At 39.5% G+C, this 23,695-nt stretch overlaps 1 protein-coding gene across 1 annotated transcript in view; it reads right to left on the bottom strand.

The window, feature by feature from the left end:
• CSF1R (colony stimulating factor 1 receptor) overlaps positions 1-23,695 on the bottom strand; it is a 192,114-nt gene that overhangs the window by 21,704 nt on the left and 146,715 nt on the right. The window contains exons 14-17 of the mRNA XM_082255573.1: positions 20,981-21,137; positions 16,955-17,034; positions 13,347-13,468; positions 7,472-7,594 (exon numbers count right to left, since the gene is read on the bottom strand). Coding sequence (XP_082111699.1) covers positions 7,472-7,594; positions 13,347-13,468; positions 16,955-17,034; positions 20,981-21,137 — 482 coding nt within the window. The remainder of the gene's footprint in view (positions 1-7,471; positions 7,595-13,346; positions 13,469-16,954; positions 17,035-20,980; positions 21,138-23,695) is intronic.

Here is a 23,695-nt window from a genome sequence, read left to right on the forward strand (position 1 = left end):
CAAGATAGCTCCCTCCTTTGAAGATGAGACCTTTTTAAAAATAATGGAACAAGGAATTTTCAAGGATGAAACAAACACCTGGGTTGCACCACTTCCATTCAAAACTCGGAGACGCTGTCTCCCTAACAACAGGGATCAGGCCTTAAAACGCTTCTGTTCACTTAGACGCAATTTCCAGAAAAGACCAGAGATGATGGAACATTTCTTCTTATTTATGGGCAAGATATTTGAAAACAACCATGCAGAGGTAGCTCCACCTCTGAAAGAAAAAGAAGAATGCTGGTATCTGCCAATCTTCGGTGTTTATCACCCTAAGAAGCCAGGTCAAATCCGAGTGGTGTTTGACTCCAGCTCACAATATCAGGGAGTCTCCCTCAACAATGTTCTTTTGACAGGACCAGACCTCAATAACTCTCTTCTAGGTGTCCTCATCAGATTCCGTAAAGAATCCATCGCTATAGTTGCTGACATACAACAAATGTTCTATTGTTTCCAAGTTACAGAGGAGCACAGAAACTTCCTGAGATTCTTCTGGTTCAGAGACAATGACCCCACCAAGGACATCATAGAATACCGCATGAAGGTACACGTTTTTGGCAACAGCCCATCTCCTGCAGTCGCAATATATGGACTCAGACTCTCTGCCCGAGAAGGTGAAAAAGACTATGGACAGGATGTTAAGAAGTTTGTTGAAAGGGACTTTTATGTTGATGATGGTCTAAAGTCACTTCCCTCACCAGAAGCTGCAATCAGCCTACTCAAGAGGACTCAGACTATGCTTTCATGTTCAAACCTCAGATTGCATAAGATAGCTTCAAACAGTAAAGTTGTTATGGAAGCTTTTCCTACTCAAGATCACGCCAACGACTTGAAAGACCTAGACTTGGCTACAGACACAATACCCATGCAGCGCAGCCTGGGGCTCAGCTGGGATCTCAAGTCTGACACCTTTACCTTTCAGGTCAACCAAGAGGAAAGGCCCTTCTCACGACGTGGTGTCTTATCTACAATCAACAGTCTGTATGACCCACTTGGGTTTGCAGCACCCGTGATCATCCAAGGTAAGACTCTGCTCAGAGTGTTAACCACAGATACATGTGATTGGGATTCTCCACTTTCCTCAGAGAAAGAGGCACTATGGATAACATGGAGAGACTCTTTAAAGTCATTATCTAACCTACACATACCTAGGTCATATACCCACCTCTCTCCAGCAGAGGTTCAGTCTAGGCAACTGTTCATCTTTTGTGATGCTTCAGTAAAAGCAATTGCTGCTGTCGCTTACCTCAAAACAATAGTCAATAAAGGTCAAGTTCAAATTGGCTTTGTAATGGGCAAGGCGAAGCTGGCACCATGTCCTGAGCTCACCATACCAAGGTTGGAACTTTGTGCTGCTGTTCTGGCAGTAGAACTAGCAGAGCTTATTGTGTCAGAAATAGACATACAACTTGACAATACAGTGTTTCATACAGACAGCAAAGTAGTGTTGGGCTACATTTACAATGAGACTAGGAGATTCTATGTCTATGTACACAACAGAGTGCAAAGAATTAGGAGGTCAACACAGCCTACCCAGTGGCGCTATGTACCAACTGACCAAAACCCGGCAGATCATGCCACAAGAGCTATTCCTGCAGCCCACCTCAAAGACTCTACCTGGCTCACAGGGCCAACATTCCTCTACAGACCAGTAGTGGACACTCTTGAGGAAGATACATTTGAGTTGTCAGAGCCGAATTCTGATGCAGAGATTCGTCCTCACGTTTCTGTACTCACCACAACAGTTTCTAACAGACATCTTGGATCTGAACGATTCAACAAGTTTTCCACATGGAAATCGTTAAACAGAGCATTAGCTGGTTTGATCCACATAGCCAGATCTTTTAGAGCCACATCTACAAGATCAGAACATTGTAAAGGTTGGCATTACTGTCATAAAGCCTATACATTGGATGAACTCACACAGTCTAGAGACGTTATCATCCGGTGTATCCAACAAGAAGTTTATGCTCAAGATCTTGAACACTTCCAAAAGCAAAAATGCGTTCCTAAAGACAGTTCCCTTAAGAGACTTGACCCATTTATAGATGATAATGGACTGTTGAGAGTTGGGGGACGTATTTCTAAGGCAAAACTTGAGAGTAAGGAATGTAACCCAATAATACTTCCAAACAGTCATATTGCATCGTTACTTGTGCAACACTACCATGAAAAGACCAAGCACCAGGGACGTTTGTTCACTGAAGGAGCTTTACGGACAGCTGGATTCTGGATAGTGGGAGCAAAAAGACTTGTGAGTAGTCTAATTTTCAAATGTATCACTTGCAAAAGACTACGTGGTATATTTCAGTCACAGAAAATGGCTAATCTTCCTGCCGACCGACTCAGTACAGACCCTCCCTTTACAAATGTTGGTCTTGATGTGTTTGGCCCTTGGTCTGTCACTACACGACACACCAGAGGAGGTCGTGCAAACAGCAAACGCTAGGCAGTCATATTCACCTGCATGAGTATTAGGGCTGTGCATATAGAAGTCATTGAGTCTTTGGACACATCCAGCTTCATAAATGCTCTCAGACATTTCATTTCTATTCGAGGCCCGGTCAAACAAATCCGCTCTGACAGAGGCACTAATTTTGTGGGAGCCTGTAAGGAACTGCAGATCCCCTCAAACATCGACAGTGACCATGTAGAGAGATATCTTGCTGACCAAGACTGTAAATGGACATTCAATTCCTCACACTCCTCTCACATGGGAGGCTCTTGGGAGCGTATGATTGGTATAGTCCGCAGGATCCTTGATTCTATCTTTCTACAGCTGGGGACTTTGAAGCTTACCCATGAGTCTCTTACAACCTTTATGGCCGAAGAAGTGACGATCATGAATGCCAGACCTTTGACTTCAATATCCAGTGATCCAGAAGATCCTCTTTTACTCACTCCTTCTATTATCCTCACCCAAAAGGTTGGTACGGTTACAGCTCCCCCTGGTGAGTTTAGCACTAAAGATTTGTACAAGTGTCAGTGGAGACGAGTGCAAACTCTAGCGGATGCCTTCTGGGATAAATGGAGAAAACAATACATCCCTACTCTACAGTCCCGGAATAAATGGCAAACCAGTAAACCCAACATGAAGGTTGGTAATGTTGTTCTTGTAAAAGACTCTCAGTCAAAAAGAAATGACTGGCCTTTGGGACTGATAACCAAAGTATTTCCAAGTGAAGATGGAAGAGTCAGGAAGGTGGAAGTGAAAGTCTGCAGGCAAAATGAGCTTAAACTCTTCCAGAGACCTGTTACTGAACTGATTTTGTTACTCTCTCCAGAGAATAGTTAATGTGGTATCCTTGGGATACCAAGCGGGGAGTGTCATGTCTCCATCATTATATTGTCATGTTATTCTTATGAGAGTTTTCACAATGTGTAATTTGCTGTGTAACCTACTGTTCATGTTGTACCAGCGCCATCTAGTGGCCATTCACATATTACATATTGGAACAATTTTTGTCCCAGCCCAGCTACCATAGCTTTCACCTATGAACTTTGGTGACATCATCTTCCCTCCATATCTTGTTTTCTACAGGAAATGCAGCTAGAGGAAACACAGCTAGTTGCATCCTCCCTCATCTTAGTTTATGGCGGCATCGCTGGTGTGTATACTCTTATGGATGCTTAACATTATCATCCTGTATCTATGTCTTGTGTAACTTACATCTTGTGCACATTTCTTGTATTTGCATTGCTATGTACAGTAATGTCTTATATGCATTGCCACATGTCAGTATACATTAGTAAGTGTATTCTCTTTTCTGTTCCACAGTTTTACCACTCTAATTTCACGTATTTCCTTGCAATAAAAGTTGAAGTTGGACCTTGCTCCTTTGTCAATGCATTGAAGGAAATCAGGGTTATACTGCCTGTCAATCTATGTACCCTCACACATAGGGAGGACAGAACAGATATATTGTATTTTCATTTTGCATCTATATTCATAGGAATATTGTGCATCTTCAGTGACCAGAATCATTTAAGCTCAGCTTGTGCACAATTGCCCGTGCTTCCACAGTTTGCTAAAAGTTTGTTTTGGATATCTGAATAATGCCCACAAATACTGGCTTCAGCTGCGTTCACTATCCAAATGTGATTAAAATAAATAAATTGGCGCTATGTTCAAAAAAATTCTCATAAATGTGTCATAAAATAATGATATGTGCAAAATAATGCAATGACATATAAATAAAGTGCTGTGCATAAATAAATCATCAAATAAATACCAGATAATCCATGTAAAGTGCTAAATTATGAAAAGATAAGTGAATAATATAAAATAAATCTAAAATCTGTAAAAAGTGCTTGGTGATAGGAAAATATAAGGTTCAAATATATAGTATCATGTGCAAATGTGCAAGAACATAAGTGAATCAATAAATAAATGATAGGACATTGGTGTATCAAAATTCAAAGTCCATATATAGTGCTGGTGGAGCCCTGATGAAGTCACGTGACGGTTGACGGTTACGATGATGCACTATCGTAATTGTTGCCGGAGGACCGGCCGGCCACCCTAATGCCTTTTGCCGCTTTGCGGCTCTGCTTTTATGTGAGTTTACTAGCCTTTATTTAATACATTTTTTTAAAACAATGTTACACTATTGGATCCATTTCTCTCCTATTTGATTGTGAAAATCCATCCTTCCCGAGCATCCACTGTTGGTAGGAGGCTTCTCATACAGATCCTCTCATCTCGCTCAATCACATTTTTGCTCTTCAGTGATCCAGAATCTTGCCACCAGCTGACAAAACCATTCCAGGGCCTGTAAGGATCCCGATCTAGATGCTCAGGATCCTTACAGGGCCTGGAATGGTTTTGTAAGCTGGTGTGAGGCTTTTATTACACAATCTCAAAACTCTGTTTCCAATTATATCAAAACAGTTCCTTTCCTCCATGTTCAATCTTTGTACCTAAATCCTTTTTGTTATCAGTAGAATAAAATATTCAGTGTGGGCATGACACATACTAGTTTCATTATGTAAGTTACAGGAATCTGCAGATCCACTGATTAAGCCTCCCTCCTGGCCTTCCTATCTTGTACCAACCTTAAGCAGACCGGCTTCCTCCACTACTGCAAACCTCTCTTTTGCCCTTACTAAGGGGATTTCACCATCCTTTAAAAAAGCAAGGAATTCTTCCCCTTGTGCAGTAGCACTCAAAAAGGCTTTATTAAGAAACAATATAACATATAAGGGTAAAGTATATTTACCCTTATATGTTATATAACCAAACGATGGACTTCCAAATGGGTAAAGGTCCCTTCCCTCAATGGATTTTAGCTCTGACCATAATCATCCAATTTGTTTCAAAGGTTAAACAACCTTCTTCATCAGAGGGACCCCTGTCGTTTTACCTTTGAAACGTTTGGGCATTAATGGTGGGGAGCTAATTTCCATTGAGGGAAGCAACCTTTACCAGGTTCGAAGTCCATGGTTCTGGTTCCAGACCCAAAACGGATGTTTTTTTTTTTTATAGCTTTCAACATGTTATTATACTATGCACTTTGCACTAACGTGAGTATGCTATTTTATTTCATAACAAAGTCTTTTGGAGTGTTACTGATATACAGCAGAAAGACCGAGAGGGAGGCTTAATCAGTGAGTCCACAGAAGCATAAAGCGGGACCCAGAGGGAGACATGGGACACATGAGTGACAGGACTGCAGAGGATACAGATGAAGCACCGTGGAGACGATTCTTGTAACTTACATAATGAATGTGTCATGCTTTATCACACAGGGAATTAGTTTGTATATTGATCGCAAAAAGGAACCCGGGACAAAGACTGGGCTTGGAAGAAAGGAATTGTTTTGATATAATTAACCACTTTACCACCGGAGGATTTTGCTGTCTTAAATCTGGGCCACTTTTTGCGATTCGGCACTGTGTGATTTTAACTGACAATTGCGCAGTCGTGTGACGCCGTACCCAAACGATATTTACGTCCTTTTTTTACCACAAACAGAGCCTTCTTTTGGTGGTATTTGATCACCTGTGTGATTTTTACTTTTTGCGCTATAAACAAAAAAAGAGCGTAAATTTTGAAAAAATAACAGTATTTTTCACATTTTTTTATATGAAATTCCCCCCCAAAAAAATGTAAAAATCAAATTTTTTTGAAATTTTTGGCCAATTTGTTTTCTGCTACCTATGTTTGGTAAAAAAAATCGCAATAAACGTATTTTGATTGGTTTGCGCAAAAGTTATTGCGTTTACTAACTAAGGGAAAGATTTATGTCATTTTTGGTGTTTTTTTTTTAACGAGTAATGGCGGCGATCTGCGATTTTTTTTGCGGGACTGCGACATTGCGATGGTCAGATCGGACCCTTGACTGACATTTTTGACACTTTTGGGGGTACCAGTGACATTACCACAGTAATCAGTGCTATAAATATGCACTGTTACTGTAAAAATGACACTGGCAGGGAAGGGGTTAATTTTTATTATTGATCAAGGGGTTAATGTATGCCTGGTGCTTACTGACGTGTGTGGGGGGAGAGGACTATGTGACACAAGGACAGATCGCAGGTTCAGCTATGCTGAACCCTGAAATCTGACCCTGCCTGTCACTTAGGAGATCCGCCCGCTTGTGTTTACACAAGCAGGCGGATCTCCACACTCGATTCACCGACGATCGGGGAAGAGCAGCGGCGATCGAGAGAGGGGAATGTCTGGTGACGTAGGTCTAAGTCGCCAGACGTTATCGAGCCACTTTGCCGCAGTACAGCTCTAGTGAGCAGTGCGGAAGTGGTTAAAAACAGAGTTTTGAGAGTGTGTAATTGAATCCCAACACTGTGAGTGTGTTTGGGGGAAAAAGGAGAACTGTCATCTTTATGAGTTAAGATGATAAAATGGCTTTTCAACAAGTATAATGCAATCACACACTCAAATTTGTAAAATGTTTTGTGAACTGGTAATTGTTAATGTATTTGTTTTATGGTTACATGAGCTACAAAGTAGCATGTAAGCGGCTTAATTATACTGATTTCTTGGGTAACACATTATTGTACCTAATGAGACAAATGATGTAGATGATGACAAGAGATGGAGGTGATGACCTTGCTGTTGACAAAAAGTTGATGTTTGCATATCAGTAACAGTGCAATTTATGGAATGAGAGCATTTGAAATGCTGATGGAAGTTCTGAAAGTTTGTTTGTTTATATGCTTGAGTTTTAGAAGGGTTTACTTACAATACATACATTTTTTTAAATTACATAGAACAGGAACAATAATGTCAAGTAACCAATGGAAATGCATTTTATGATTTTCTGCACCATGGTACACAAGTTATGTATCAGTGTAGACACTGATGTCATACAGGGTGCAGGAAAAACAGTATGATGACTACTGGAGAACTTGGGAAGGGTGCTGGAAAAATATGAATAAAAGCTGTTATCTCAACAAATTTTTCTTTGCTTACATTTCCTTTTACAACATAGTTGCTGTCGTTCTCGATGTCCCTGGCCAGTCCGAAGTCACAGATCTTGGCAATACGTCCTTGAGTTATCAACACATTTCTGGCAGCAACATCTCTGTGAATACACTGTAATGGAAGGCATTGAAACATGAGATCTCCACTCACTACAATGTCTACTCTTTACTTTGTCATTGGTTGCCTGTATGTAAATGCATTAAATATTTCTTAAGAAATTCAAAGCAGATCTTACCACATGGTTCACATATATTTTTTTTGAATGGATAGAATTATTACAGTTGAAAATGCCACTCCTCCTAAAATTATTGTACTACATCACAGTCCCCCTCAATTCTAATACCAATGGCAACTTTAAAGATTTTCCAGTCTACAATATGAAAATGTATTAGGTGTTCACAGGGTTGTAGACTCTCCTTTATGGTTTTAGACTCTCACATTATACATAATTATTGTGCACCAAAAATAGCACCACTTTCCATCCTGTATTCTACCACATACTCTCCTGACTGGGTTACAATGGAGGCAGAGTCTTGTGATGCATATCTTATACATCCAATGTGAATAACTTTGAAACAAAGACCACCTATCATGTACCTGACTCGGTCTTATGGGCCATACACACTATAAGATTTTCTGAAGACTTTTTCCTTTAGACTTACCAAAACCATATAATATGAGGTCAAACCTAAAACTTTCAATTTGTATGCAATCTGGCAGGCCCTTGCACTACATAGAAAAGGTAAATCTGAAGGAAATCTAACCACAAAAGTTGAATAGTGTGTATCCAGCTTTACTCTATGAAATTGTGGGAAGATACTTGCAAATGTGGTTGTGGTGGGGGAGAGACTGGCTCTATTAATCTTTAGTAGTTAATTGGCACCTTCCCCATTGTGCAAATTTGTAAAAAAGGGAGAGGGGGTTTCCAGATCTGTTACACTTGAACAGATATGGAAACAAAGGGGATTTGAGTGTGCCACAGATGTAATAACTTTTTCCAGATTCAGTCCATTTTAAAATTGTAAAAGAGTTTTTATTAAATATACATTAAAAGAAAAATAGACATACATGTTTATACATTAACATACATACATTATACATACATACTGTGACAGGAAGTCAGGTAAATCTGGGAATGTAGTCACTGAGAGGAGACACATTCCCACCTGCTTTGAAAAGTTCACTGATACTATAGGGTGTTGGCTGCAAAAAGAGCCAGCAGGAAGTTGAAAACAATAGTTTGGTTTATTAGGTCAATTTTCTTCATACCAGTGCATGCAGCAAAAACATCAAAATAAAATAAAAGACAAAATAAATCCTTGCCTCTGTGGGCGGCTACCTTCTCACAGCTGGAACCTACCTAAGAAGTCTTTCCAACCTACTGTTGGGCCGACACTGCTGATCCTACAGCAGACACTCAAATGTCCATTTGTTTGCTTTTCACACAGCACAAACATTGTCCATTGAACATGTCCCTTTGTTTCTTTCACATCAACACATGTTCATTTATAACAGGATCCTTTACTCTTCAGATTCTTCACATTGAACACAGTTCATTTAACAGGTCCCTTTACTCTTCACACTCTTCACATGGAACACTTTGTCTTCTCACCTTTGAGACGTCTTCACTCGTGGTTACCCTCCTTAGCTTCACATCGCTGTAGGGGGTCTTCTCCCATGCTCACCAGCTTGTCGGGAGGCACACATCCGACTGTCCCCCTCTCCCAGCCCACACGGCGACAGGCGGCAGCAGTCCTTCTCCCATGCCCACACGGCGTCGGGAGGTACACGTATGTCTGTCCTCCTCTCCCAGCCTACACGGCGACAGGAGGCAGCACTCAATAGATTTTCTCTGGACAAATTATAGAGGCCTTGATCTCCTCATTCTGAACAGCTGAATGGTTTTCAACTTCCTGCTGGCTCTTTTTGCAGCCAACACCCTATAGTATCAGTGAACTTTTCAAAGCAGGTGGGAATGTGTCTCCTCTCAGTGACTACATTCCCAGATTTACCTGACTTCCTGTCACAATACATTATACAAAATAATAGATTAACTTCAACGCTGACAGCCCCATAGGGGGGTTTGTAACAGAGCGTGAATAGTTACTGGAACTTTTGTTAATCTATTATTTTGTATAATGTATGTATGTTAATGTATAAACATGTATGTCTATTTTTCTTTTAATGTATATTTAATAAAAACTCTTTTACAATTTTAAAATGGACTGAATCTGGAAAAAGTTATTACATCTGTGGCACACTCAAATCCCCTTTGTTTCCATATCTGTTCAAGTGTAACAGATCTGGAAACCCCCTCTCCCTTTTTTACATACTTGCAAATGTCTTTCCCTCATATCTTCCCATTCTCCATTGTCTCCTGCTTTCAATTTTTTTCCACACTATGATCTGCATTTTTGATAGATATTACTTGTGAATCCCCAAACAATTATATATTTTCTGAAGGCAGAAACCCCAGAAAATGAAATAGACAGTTGCAATTTTTTATGTTCGAAAATATTTGCACTGTTGTATATTAAAAAATGTACTAAAATTATTTTTTTTCTTTTTTTAACGCTTTCCTATATTTTCCTTCATTTAACTCTATTGATATCACAAGGGGGCTACAAGCCCTCCATGTGATAGTGTGGGCAGGTGACAGGTCCTATTGTTGGAGAAATCTGAGGTCTATTAGTCTATTAGTCCCCTACCAACACAATACTATATAGTATGGGACAGAAAGTTACAGATGTAATTGGGGTACAAGGGAATCATCTCTTGTAAACAAAGTTAGTTAAATCAGTTAACTTCCTAATAAGATGCCACACCTTCTGGCGTGGGGGAGGGATTTGAGTACTGATGTGGAAACAGATGACTGGTTCAACTAGATTGACAGAATATTTAAAGGTATTCTAAATCTAAATTTTGACATTGTAGTCATTGCCATTGAAAATAGCCACTGTTAATGGGGGGAAAACCTCTGTAGTAGGCTTAGAGTTTATGAAAAACAAGTTATTGATGATCGCGATCCATGAAAAACTAGTTAGTATAATTAATGATAAACAAAAACTTTTTGAGAGAACAGGGCAGCCTTGGACAAATGACATGCAACTGGCACACTGAACCCTTTGAGGGATGTGATGATTTTTGTCTTATGCTTTCTAGTTTTGGGAAAGGTGGGGTCCTGGGTTGCAAGGGGAAGGGTGTGGACTGATGGGTGGCATCTTTTCTATGTCCCCCTTTCTCTGTTTCCATGAGTTTCGATGGGAATCAGAGCTAGGCCACTTCACTCGCTAGCCCAGAGCTGCTTCCATCAGACCTTCTGACTTTTCCTTTTGTTCTCTTCTTTTTAGTTCCTTCTTTTAATGCAACGCTACACTTACCTACACTGTGAGTTTTAGTGATAGGTGCTGAGTACTAGTCATATGTGAAACCTTATTACTGATCCTGTTCTATCAATGGTAGGTACAGGATCTCATTTATAGATAGCACGCTTATGTATCTAGTTATTGCTGTCAGTCAAATGTTACTATATCTTGCACTGTTTCATTGACAATATTTAAACATTTACAATATTTTATTTTTTTTCTGGTGCATTGGCTAGATTTATCAGGCATAACATGTTTAAAAGCTGAGAGTAAAAAAACAAAAAATGCACGAGCAGACTCAAGAAGTAAAAACTGAACCTTCACTCAACATGATCTTTAGTATATGTCTCCCAACATGTAAACCTACCAATTGGTCTCTAAGAAAGCGTATTATAAGTAGCACCAATAAGAAGCCTCAGGATGCAGAGTCAAGGATAAGTCAAGATCTGCAATTTCAGCTGACTATATCTTTTGATCTGCTGATCACATTGACATGCAATGTTCACTATAAATACAGTGCCTTGCGAAAGTATTCGGCCCCCTTGAACTTTGCGACCTTTTGCCACATTTCAGGCTTCAAACATAAAGATATAAAGCTGTAATTTTTTGTGAAGAATCAACAACAAGTGGGATACAATCATGAAGTGGAACGAAATTTATTGGATATTTCAAACTTTGTTAACAAATAAAAAACTGAAAAATTGGGTGTGCAAAATTATACAGCCCCTATACTTTCAGTGCAGCAAACTCTCTCCAGAAGTTCAGTGAGGATCTCTGAATGATCCAATGTTGACGTAAATGACTAATGATGATAAATAGAATCCACCTGTGTGTAATTAATCTCCATATAAATGCACCTGCACTGTGATAGTCTCAGAGGTCCGTTTAAAGTGCAGAGAGCATCATGAAGAACAAGGAACACATCAGGCAGGTCCAAGATACTGTTGTGGAGAAGTTTAAAGCAGGATTTGGATAAAAAAAGATTTCCCAAGCTTTAAACATCCCAAGGAGCACTGTGCAAGCGATAATATTGAAATGGAAGGAGTATCAGACCACTGCAAATCTACGAAGACCTGGCTGTCCCTCTAAACTTTCAGCTCATACAAGGAGAAGACTGATCAGAGATGCAGCCAAGAGGCCCATAATCAACCGGGGATGAACTGCAGAGATCTACAGCTGAGGTGGGAGACTCTGTCCATAGGACAACAATCAGTCGTATACTGCACAAATCTGGCCTTTATGGAAGAGTGGCAAGAAGAAAGCCATTTCTTAAAGATATCCATAAAAAGTGTCGTTTAAAGTTTGCCACAAGCCACCTGGGAGACACACCAAACATGTGGAAGAAGGTGCTCTGGTCAGATGAAACCAAAATCGAACTTTTTGGCAACAATGCAAAATTTTATGTTTGGTGTAAAAGCAACACAGCTCATCACCCTGAACACACCATCCCCACTGTCAAACATGGTGGTGGCAGCATCATGGTTTGGGCCTGCTTTTCTTCAGCAGGGACAGGGAAGATGGTTAAAATTGATGGGAAGATGAATGGAGCCAAATACTGCACTATTCTGGAAGAAAACCTGATGGAGTCTGCAAAAGACCTGAGACTGGTATGGAGATTTGTCTTCCAAAAAGACAATGATCCAAAACATAAAGCAAAATCTACAATGGAATGGTTCACAAATAAACATATCCAGCTGTTAGAATGGCCAAGTCAAAGTCCAGACCTGAATCCAATCGAGAATCTGTGGAAAGAACTGAAAACTGCTGTTCACAAATGCTCTCCATCCAACCTCACTGAGCTCGAGCTGTTTTTTAAGGAGGAATGGGCAAAAATTTCAGTCTCTCGATGTGAAAAACTGATAGAGACATACCCCAAGCGACTTACAGCTGTAATTGCAGCAAAAAGTGGCGCTACAAAGTATTAACTTAAGGGGTCTGAATAATTTTGCACGCCCAATTTTTCAGTTTTTTATTTATTAAAAAAGTTTGAAATATCCAATAAATTTAGTTCCACTTCATGATTGTGACCCACTTGTTGTTGATTCTTCCCAAAAAATTACAGTTTTATATCTTTATGTTTGAAGCCTGAAATGTGCCAAAAGTTCGCAAAGTTCAAGGGGGCCGAATACTTTCGCAAGGCACTGTATGTATTTTACCATCATATGCCCAGTTTGAATTTTCCAGGCTTAGGATTGGTTTAGTTATACATTCAGTTTCCCATTACCCTGTATATAAGTTGTATTAAAGTGCACTAGAAAGTTCAAAGTAACTTAGAAGCAGACAATTTTGTTGTGTAATGGTATTACTTAACAGGAAGGCTGCCTCTTATAACAGCATAAGACTTCCCCATCCCATCCCCATATGCTACCTTTGCCGTCAGTTGCTTAGTTATTGTGAACCTTTGAAATGTTTACCAATAAATGCTTTTATTTCCTCTACTGCATTATGCATTGTATGTTTTATCAGCATTTTTGTAAGTGATACACATGGTGACTTACATTCTTAGAGGCCAAAAATGACATTCCCTGTGCAATTTGAAGTGAAAAGTTCAGAAGATCATGTAGATCCAAAGGCAAATGATCGTCTGTGTCGTCCTCAACTTCATTCACTGAAGAATTTCCTGAAATATAAAGTTATTTTAAAGCCAGAGTGCATGGAAGCTCTAACAGGTACAGGAGCTATTTCTAAGGCATTAGCAGATATATGATGAATTCCACAGTGACCGGGTATTATATTTTAGCTGATTACTAATTGTTTGCTACAGTGTGTTATTGATTCTTTTAGCATAATAACATAAAGCTGGCTTCTTAGAATGCAGAAATAACATTTATTCTGTATATAAAGGGTTGGTGAAATTCTCGCGCTGTCTCTCTAATTATTGTCTAAAATATACCACCTTTAATGCCGCAGGTACTAAAATTGGTAACCTACACAATTCAGATAAATATAGTTGGGGGGAGTACCGCGCTTTAAAGTGCTTAATACAACATAGGTCAAATTATATACATATGTGAAAAAGTGCCTTAGTGCTTCTTAAATACAATATTAATAAATTATGTGTCTCAATGTGCAAAATAAATACAATCCGATATAAATCCTTCAATTAATATAATAGGTGATAAAATAGACTAAACTAAAATTGCTCTTAGTAAAACCAACTCTATCAATACAATATATAGTGACAACATATATATATAATCCGTGACTATTACAAAATTTTATAATGTGCTTTAAATAGGTGGTAACAAGTAAAGTGCTGAAGTGTCCTTAAATAATTATATAAATATATAGTGATCAACAAAATCTTCTTTATCCAAATTTGGCATGCAGGTGCTCTTTCATGCGGTGCCCACTAGGTGTCCTAAGCGCTCACCTCAATGCTCTTTTAAAAGAGCCTTAAGTTGTATGCCTCGGTATGCTGTTCCTTCCTCCTTACTGGCATATATGTACCGTTATGAATCCTCAGTTATATCTCCCTTGGATTTTAGTTTTTTATTTAATAATGAAGAAATAAGAGGCACGATAAACATATGTGACTTCAATAAAATGGCGGTATGTTTACATCCGGTTTTAAGAATATTAGCAGTAAATATGGCAAATGGCGGAACATCCGTTTCCGGCTCTAGGGCTTTATAAAGGACGTCACAACGGAGGGCGGGTATCCCTGGAAGAAGCTGCGTGGGTACGCAGCGTAACGCGTAGGATAGCCAAACCGGAAGTGACGTATCGGCAAAGGAATGTTTGTTATGCTAGAAACAAGACGCAATGCAATGTGAGTGTTACTCTTACCTTTTTTAATAAAACTTATGGGACGTACTTCACCATGTTTGGCCCAATTTGATGTTTTTTTGGAGATATAAAGAACCGCATATATCCCCTGGAATATAGCTGGTTATACAAGGGAGATATAACTGAGGATTCATAACGGTACATATATGCCAGTAAGGAGGAAGGAACAGCATACCAAGGCATACAACTTAAGGCTCTTTTAAAAGAGCATTGAGGTGAGCGCTTAGGACACCTAGTGGGCACCGCATGAAAGAGCACCTGCATGCCAAATTTGGATAAAGAAGATTTTGTTGATCACTATATATTTATATAATTATTTAAGGACACGTCAGCACTTTACTTGTTACCACCTATTTAAAGCACATTATAAAATTTTGTAATAGTCACGGATTATATATATATGTTGTCACTATATATTGTATTGATAGAGTTGGTTTTACTAAGAGCAATTTTAGTGTAGTCTATTTTATCACCTATTATATTAATTGAAGGATTTATATCGGATTGTATTTATTTTGCACATTGAGACACATAATTTATTAATATTGTATTTAAGAAGCACTAAGGCACTTTTTCACATATGTATATAATTTGACCTATGTTGTATTAAGCACTTTAAAGCGCGGTACTCCCCCCAACTATATATAACATTTATTCTGTAATTAGCCGGTAAAGCTGACCTGCAAAATGAAAAGTTGCAATATTAAAGGGAACATTTAGAAATATTAATTGAGCCTAAAAAGTACCTTGTATGTATGTTTTGCTTTGAATTCCTGAAAAATATCAGTGAACTCCCTTGACCTTGAGCCTCGTAGCTGTATATTTGCAGTGTGAGCTTTCATATACTGTACCTGAGGGCCTGCAGTATAAGGATCTTCCTACTTCTACTTCATTCATTCTGTGGTTCTCTACTTCCTAAACCTTTACCTCTACTTCAGCTCTCACATTGCAAGAGTTGCACTACTCTTCTACCAAGATGGTTGAAAAAGACTAGCTGCCAGGGAATCACAGGCAATTCTGGTGTCAAGGCCCTTTAAAGGAGACCTATATTGATAAAATGCCCAAGACCTCCCCTCCCCCCACCTATCCAAATCCAGCATTAGAAAAATAACTCCCCATGCAAGGCCAGGCCCAGGATGTTGCCAGCCTGAAATATAGAAAAGACTGGGGAAGGGTAGTTTACAATACCCAGAGGGAACTACCCTGATTATGACATGCCTTCAAATGCTCCATTTGGAGTTCACATAATACCTGCCAGGGAGTGCTAAAATATTTTTATCCCTGTGGGAGCTCAACAGACACAAGTGAGTACTTATAAGCCTCTGTTTTAGGTGATATACACTATTTTACCAAACGTAATGGGACGCTCGCACATGCACTTTAATGGCATCCCAGTCTTAGTCCATAGGGTTCAATACTGAGCTGGCCCACTCTTTGCATCTATAACAGCTTCAACTCTTTTGGGAAGGCTGTCCACAAGTTTTAGGAGTGTGTCTATGGGAATGTTTGACCATTCTTTCTGAAGTGCATTTGTGAGGTCAAGCACTGATGTGGACAAGAAGGCCTGGCTCGCAGTCTCCACTCTAATTTATCCCAAAGGTGTTCTGTAGAGTTAAGGTCAGGACTCTGTGCAGGCCAGTCAAGTTCCTCCACCCCAAACTCGCTAATCCATGTCTTTATGGACCTTGTTTTATGCACTGGTCCAAATCATTTGGTGGAGGGGGGGATTATGGTATGGGGTTGTTTTTCAAGGGTTGGGCTTAGCCCCTTAGTTCCAGTGAAGGGTACTCTTAAGGCATCAGTATATTAAGACATTTTGGACAATTTCATGCTCCCAATTTTGTGGGAACAGTTTGGGGATGGCCCTACCTGTTCAAGCAGGACTGTGCGTTAGTGCATAAAGCAAGGTCCATAAGAACATGGATGAGCGGGTTTGGAGTGGCGGAACTTGACTGGCCTGCACAGAGTCCTGACCTCAACCCGATGAAAGGCCTTTGGGATGAAATAGAGCGGAGACCATAAGCCAAGCCTTCTCGTCCACATCAATGCCTGACCTCACAAATGTGCTTCTGGAAGAATGATCAAACATTCCCATAGACACACTCCTAAACCTTGTGGACAGCCTTCTAGGAAGAGTTAAGCATTTATAGCTGCAAAGGGTGGGCCAACTCAATATTGAACCCTACAGACTAAAACTGGGATGCCAATAAAGATCATGTGCGTGTAAAGGCAGGTGTACCAATACTTTTGGTAATATAGTGTAAATCCAGGGTTCTTTTACTATCTAAGCTTTATGTATTATGCCTAAGTAACGTACCTTGTGTTGTTTTGTTTTTGGAGGTTGCTGGTTTCATATCAACGTAAGTGGACATGCCGTCACTCCCAAATTCACTGTCACTATATATAAACATAAATAAAATAAGGCAGCTAAAAAAACAACTAAAAAAGGTTTACAAAAAATGTATACCAACAACAATCATTTGAAACTGTTGCGTTGTACCAATACATCAATTAAATATTTACAATATAAATACACTTAAATAATTAAAATATGGGACTTTCAAGGTACTCTAACTGTCAAAGATCACACTTTTGGTTTCTGCTAGAGACAGATTCCTCCACAAATGATATGCAAGATATACTCTTCCACCTCTCCACACTGTTGGAAGTTTCTCCAAGACCCTGAGAGTTGTTTTCTTATGTGCTAGGAATGCCCTGCCATACAATAATTCTGGTCTGTTATAATACATTTTATGTTAGCATTGACTTCCATTTTATGTCTTCTTTTATTTAGTGCTAGGAAAGCTATTGTATTAAAAAGGAAATCTGCAAAGGCTTCCACATTGGAGTTTGGAAAGTTAGTTTGTAAAGCTACTTATGAGTCTAGAGGCTGGGATGCCTGACATTATTGTCCACAAACATCTAATCCCATAACAAGATTATAGATAACATCTTTATTGGTGGAGGAGAGATAAACTGTCTTACAAACAACTAGTGGGTGGAAGTGGGATATTAAGAGGCCAGCTATCAATTTTCATGATAATTTTCTATGAGTTGAACAGGTCATGGTGGAACTGAGTGTGACTGAATTTGCTGTGCTCACTACTGTTTCGTGGTGTTTTTCTTCCTTTTTTCTGTAAGTTGCTTATTTTGTACTTCTAAACCAAGGATATGCTGACATGGCTAGGTTTTGGATCTCAACCAGAAACTGGTTAAAAAAATAATTTATAAAAAAAAAAAAAACATAATTCAACTAGCTATCCCATTCGTTCAGGAATAAATGCCCTAACAATATTTTTTCACATTATGTAGACATACAACTTCAGAGATTTGTAATACAATAACTGTCTTATATGAAGGACAAACTTGTCCTGTTGAGAAAAGTGTACACTGTATGGACCACTGGTTAACACTGGATGTACAGTAGCTACACTTGTTAGAATATTCTTCACCAGAAAGGTGGTAAATTGATTAAATACCTTTAAAAAGACCATTTTATGTCACTGGGCCAAAATAATTTTATTTTAGTCTGTAGAATTTATTCTAATCAAGAATGATATTACTTTTTACATAAGCTTTATTCTCATATTACATAGTTACATAGTTACATAGTTACATAGTAGGTGAGGTTGAATAAAGACAATAGTCCATCCAGTTCAACCTGTGTAGGCATGTGTGGCTGTAATCATCTCCCATACCCCTGAATGTTCTGATCCTTGAGATGTAAGTCTAAGAGTCTTTTGAAAGCCACCATACTACCCGCAGAAACTACCTCTTGTGGTAGAGAATTCCACAATCTTGTTGCCCTAACAGTAAAGAACCCCCCGCGTTGCCTGAGGTTAAAACGCTTCTCCTCTAATCGCATTGTATGCCCTCGAGTCCTCATGCAATCCCTTCGAATGAACAGCTTTTATTCTAAGCTGGGATCCCCATTAAGATATTTATAAATTGCTATCATGTCCCCCCTCAGACGTCTCTTCTCCAGGGAGAATAAATCGAGCGATTGTAGACGCTCTTCATAGTCAAGGTCCTCCAATCCCCTAATTAGTTTAGTTGCCCTTCTCTGGACTCTCTCCAGCTCCAACACATCCCTCCTGAGGACTGGCGACCAGAACTGGACGGAATACTCCAGATGCGGTCGGACCAGAGTTTTATAAAGTGGAAGGATTATAGTCTTATCTCTGGAATGCATCCCTTTCTTTATGCATGCTAATATTCTGTTGGCTTTGGAAGCTGCCGCTTGACATTGCATGCTGTTTCCTAATCTATCATCAACCAATACTCCCAGATCCTTCTCCATTTTTGATTCCCCCAAGGGCTCCCCTCCTAACGTGTATTGTGATTTTATGTTTTTAGTCCCCAAGTGCAAAACCTTACACTTCTCCACGTTAAACCTCATTTGCCATGTCGTTGCCCACTCTGTTATTTTGTCCAGGTCATTCTGCAGGATATCTGCTTCATGTTGTGAAGTTATTGCCCTGCCCAATTTTGTGTCATCTGCAAAAACTGATATCGAACTACTGATCCCGACCTCAATGTTGTTTATGAATAAATTGAACAAGGTTGGTCCCAGGACTGAGCCTTGGGGGACCCCGCTTAAGGGCACAAAATGGGAACGAGGTTTACATTGAGTTTTGCAAATCTCTATTTGGGGTTGTTTTTAAGAGCAGTCTGTGTACAATTATCTGGATCTCGGTGCAAGCTTTGTGCTCTATCATTGCTTTATAGATGATGTTACCAGCATTTGGAGTGGTGATTCTTTCTCTATAGAGAGATGTGTTTCATAGAAACATAGAATAAAAAAAATTGAGTCCCCAAGTTTACAACTGAGTGGTTTAACTACGATTAACTTTTTAAATATCCCCTTACAGTAAAACCAGGTGAATTGATATCCATTAACCCACTTCCATTGGGGAACCAATGTCCCCTTTGGACCGTGTAAAAGAATAAGGCACAATTGCACTTATTTAGGCCTAAATCATGCCATAAAGATTCATCAATAGAAAATTAGCAGTGGGTCTCCTTAATGGGGCTTTGAATAAAACTAAAAATTATACACAAGATTATTGTTTAATACTAAAGAAATGAGTTAAAGGTCCTAAAAGGTGGGAGGATAAAAAAAAAACGTTCCTTACAACCTACAATTTCTGTCATCAAGATTTTAAAGCAAGCTTTTTGGATATAGAAAATAAATACTATAATACCAGATGGTTTAAATGAGACTCTAAATATTTATTTGAACCCTGTGTTTTAGAGAGTTCATTAGAATTTATTTAATTTAAAAAAACTTACTTATTTATTACATGGTTATTTTAGACTTAACATTTAATTTGATTCTACGTTTATTCCTTTTACACGTCAGGTCACATATACTGTATATTTGTAGTCATTTTAGGTGTGGCACAATGGAATGCTGCTAATATGTTTTGTCAGGTCTAATGGCCCGTTTCAGCTTTTTACTTACACCTTAAGTGTTTCCTATGGCTATTCTGATGCCTATCTGATAATGTTATTTGAGCCAACTAGATTAATTGTGATCCTCCTCAGTTGGCTGATTGTGTCTCAGTGGGGTGCGAAAGTCAACGCTGGGGCTGTGGGGACCTAGCAATGTTTCTAGCTCTGCCTTTATCCCCCACCAGCTACTTACTAGGTGATTAGAACCATTACATTTTGCCTGCTGGTAATTTTTTTTTGGCCTGCAGAGTGGTGCTTTTGGGAATTTATCCTATGGAAAATATTTAATTTAGTGCATTGATTTATTCTTTATTTTATTTATAAATGTAATATGTTTATTTGTAAATAATTATGCAATTTATATTGGATTTGCACCTTACTATAAACTATATAGTTCTTACGCTATATAAAAACAGAAGAAAACTAGATGTTAATGACCAGGGGTTTTAGAATTCCTGGGGGGAGTGAGGAGTGTTGAAATGCGCCAAATTGTTTTATTAAAGTTGGAGTATTATCTGCCACTTTCTTCAAGAAATTGCCTTTTTGCTTTATTTCTTACATTAAATATTAACACGTTTTCATTATATCAGTGTTCAAAGGTTTTAATAATGTTTTTGCTGCCGTGGTTGCGGGATTCCCTGATTGCTGGTTAAGCGCATATGGTTGATTTGAAACATGTAGGGTTATCATAATGGTAGTGCTCTCAGCTGTGTTGTGCTATGATTAAGTCCTTTCTAGCGTGAAACGCATCCACGTGTGTATTTCCTGGTTTGTAGTGCTGTGATGTTTTTATCTGGAATCATTTATTAAATAAGGCGTTAGAGTTCTTGCTACAGTGTGCGGCCACCCGCTATCCATATAAACCGCTGACACACATTTCAAAGATTACCTTGCTACATATTTTTGCTCCACTGTCATATTTTTGTAGTTGCCAGTGGAATCAGTCAGATAGGCGGTAAACATATCATTCATTGCCTCTGCTTTTCTCCTCAAGAAGTTCAACAGGTCACCGTGTGGGCAGTATTCTGTGATCACCAGAATCGGGCCTGGGACAAAGAAACAAACGTAAAATGATAGCATTGCTTCTAGTTATTCCAATAAGTGTTTGCAGATACAACAGATTAGTGTCAAAAAATAATAAGCAACAATTGAATCTAAAGATGTACAATGCTGCTGTATATAAAAATTGTAAAACTGCAACATGTATAGCATTATTCCAACTGCCCATCTGCAAATTGCCGATTGTTGACTCTTTGCGTTACATTAGAGCGAAGTACCACCCAAAAGTGGAACTTCCGCTCATCTGCTTCCTCCCCCCTTTCGGTGCCATATTTGGCACCTTTCAGGTTTTTGACAGGTACCCTTCCCCACTTCCAGGAGACAGCTCCACGGTACCCTCCCTCGAAAGTTCTTTCCCCCTTCTTGTTCCCCCCGCCGCTGAGCAAACTAGAATGCGCAGCGCGTTTCACACATGTCTATTAAGGAACCGGCTGTGAGGCCAAAAGGCTTCATTGCTGGTTTCTCTTAGAACAAATGGCGGCAGCAGCAGCCAATCCAAAAATTCGCTGGGGTGCTGACATCATGGGCTCCCTGGACGGGTGTCTATATATTAAAAGTCAGCAGCTACAGTATTTGTAGCTGCTGACTTTTTTTTTCCCCAGGCTGGAACACCGCTTATAAGTATTACTAAACCCAGGACCCTGCATTCATTATAGCTGGTCACACACACAGGGCCGTAGATAAGGGGGGGGGGGTTGGGGTGTTCAAACCCCCCCAGAGCATCCTGCCAAAACTGAAAAGCGTCTCTGCCCTGCTGCTTCTCACGGCGCCAGTGCCGCTACAACAGGCAGCACAGCAATTGGTATGGTGAGCGGAGTGGATGCAGCAGGTCGGGACCGATGTAAGGCACACTGGCACAGGCACTCACATCACTCTGTTACGGCCAGGCTGTGCAGGGTTCCCAAGTGACAGATCATAGGCACAGTAAGAGCGGGTGGTGCCTGTAGTCCCGCCCACCATGACCGACTGCCTCTACACTGGCATCAAATGAGGCCTGAAATATCCATCTGGTAGAAGTTAGAAAAAACGGAACCTACAAGAATGCATCTTGAAGGGAAAGGGAGGCACCTGAGTCCATAAGTTTTGATGATGGTTTTGCTGATGTACTGAGAGATAGTGAAATGAGAAGCTAGGGTACCCTAATGGAGTCTATCTGAAAATACATAAGGAATCAGCCTTCCTAAAGAAAGCAGTGGCTGTTGGATAGACTCACACAGATCGAAACACATCAACAATCGAGGAAATTTTCCTATTGGTGAACTGGAGCCAGAAAGAGGGACAAAAGATGAATGTCCTGGTGGAGGCGAAAGAAGAACTACCTTAGACAAGTAGTTGGCAATATAACCTGACAGTCTAAGAATTGGTAAGAATTAAGCACAAGTGGGTTTAACCAATAATTTTCTGCATATTAATTCTTCATGATCAGTGTAACAGGGAGCATAGCAAGGGTGTTCCGTTTTGTCGAAGTACTTGTTCTAAACAGTGTCACTTTTTCTTACCTCAAAAAGGTAAGAGGTATGGTCAGTAACTTCTAAAGATGTGTTTCCTTTCCTACCTAACTCCTTATCTAAGCATATTCCCAGGTGCATAGATCAAAATTCATCTGATTCAGCAAGGAACATCTGAGTTTCGATCCATGTATGGGCATGCTGGTTGTACAGAAGTCAATCTGTTTTTTCCCAAATGATCATTGCCCCCCGCCATAGCTGGCAGCACTGATTAATGTATTCTAATGACAGGAAAAGCTCCTCGCTGTCCCAATACAATAACTCAATGGGAGGAATTTGATGTTAATGGGGGAATCGGCTCTTAATAATGTATTACCAGCCTTTGATAACAAAATATAACAGCTGTGGCCTTTGGAAGTGTTGAGCCTGTAGTCAAAATCTTCCTTGCTGCTGGCTGCAGATGCTTGGTAGACAGAATCATAAAATATCAGCATACACTGCTTATGCTATAGGCTGTAAACATTGTAGAGGGCCAAAACGGTCAAATCTGGCAAGTATGCATCCAGGAAGGGTGAGGGTCAGCTATTTTATGTCAGAACTGCTAGGCAAGCTGGGTAGGCGAACATTATGTCAATGGGCACTTATCCTTTATTAGACAGCCCATAGTTTACATAGTGTATATTTTGCATTTAATAAATAATATGGAAATACACTGCACTATCTCTCCAATAGAAGCTGCCAGCAATACAATTGACATATAAATTTGTCCATAGAATACTAAGAAAGAAAAAGTGCAGCGCTCAATGAATGTACATCCAGTGAATTATAAATATGAATGTAAAAAATGGTGCCATAAAGGTAATTTCATGAAACCATAAGTGAGTCCACAGTTCATACAATAATGTGAAGAAAGCTGAAATGTGAAGCCGAAGTGTTCAGATATCAAAGGTTTTCAGTAGAAAGAACCCAACAACAACATTGAAGGTATATGCGTTCCCCAGAAAGTATGGACCAAGATACCTTATAGTAAATGTGTCAAACAGGCCATATGATCCTTAATGGAAGAAGGAAGTCCAATCGTGAGGGATGAGCAATCA

Source organism: Pelophylax lessonae (genome assembly GCF_965119305.1).
Source record: "Pelophylax lessonae genome assembly, chromosome: 4".
In the NCBI taxonomy this organism is placed as follows: domain Eukaryota; kingdom Metazoa; phylum Chordata; class Amphibia; order Anura; family Ranidae; genus Pelophylax; species Pelophylax lessonae.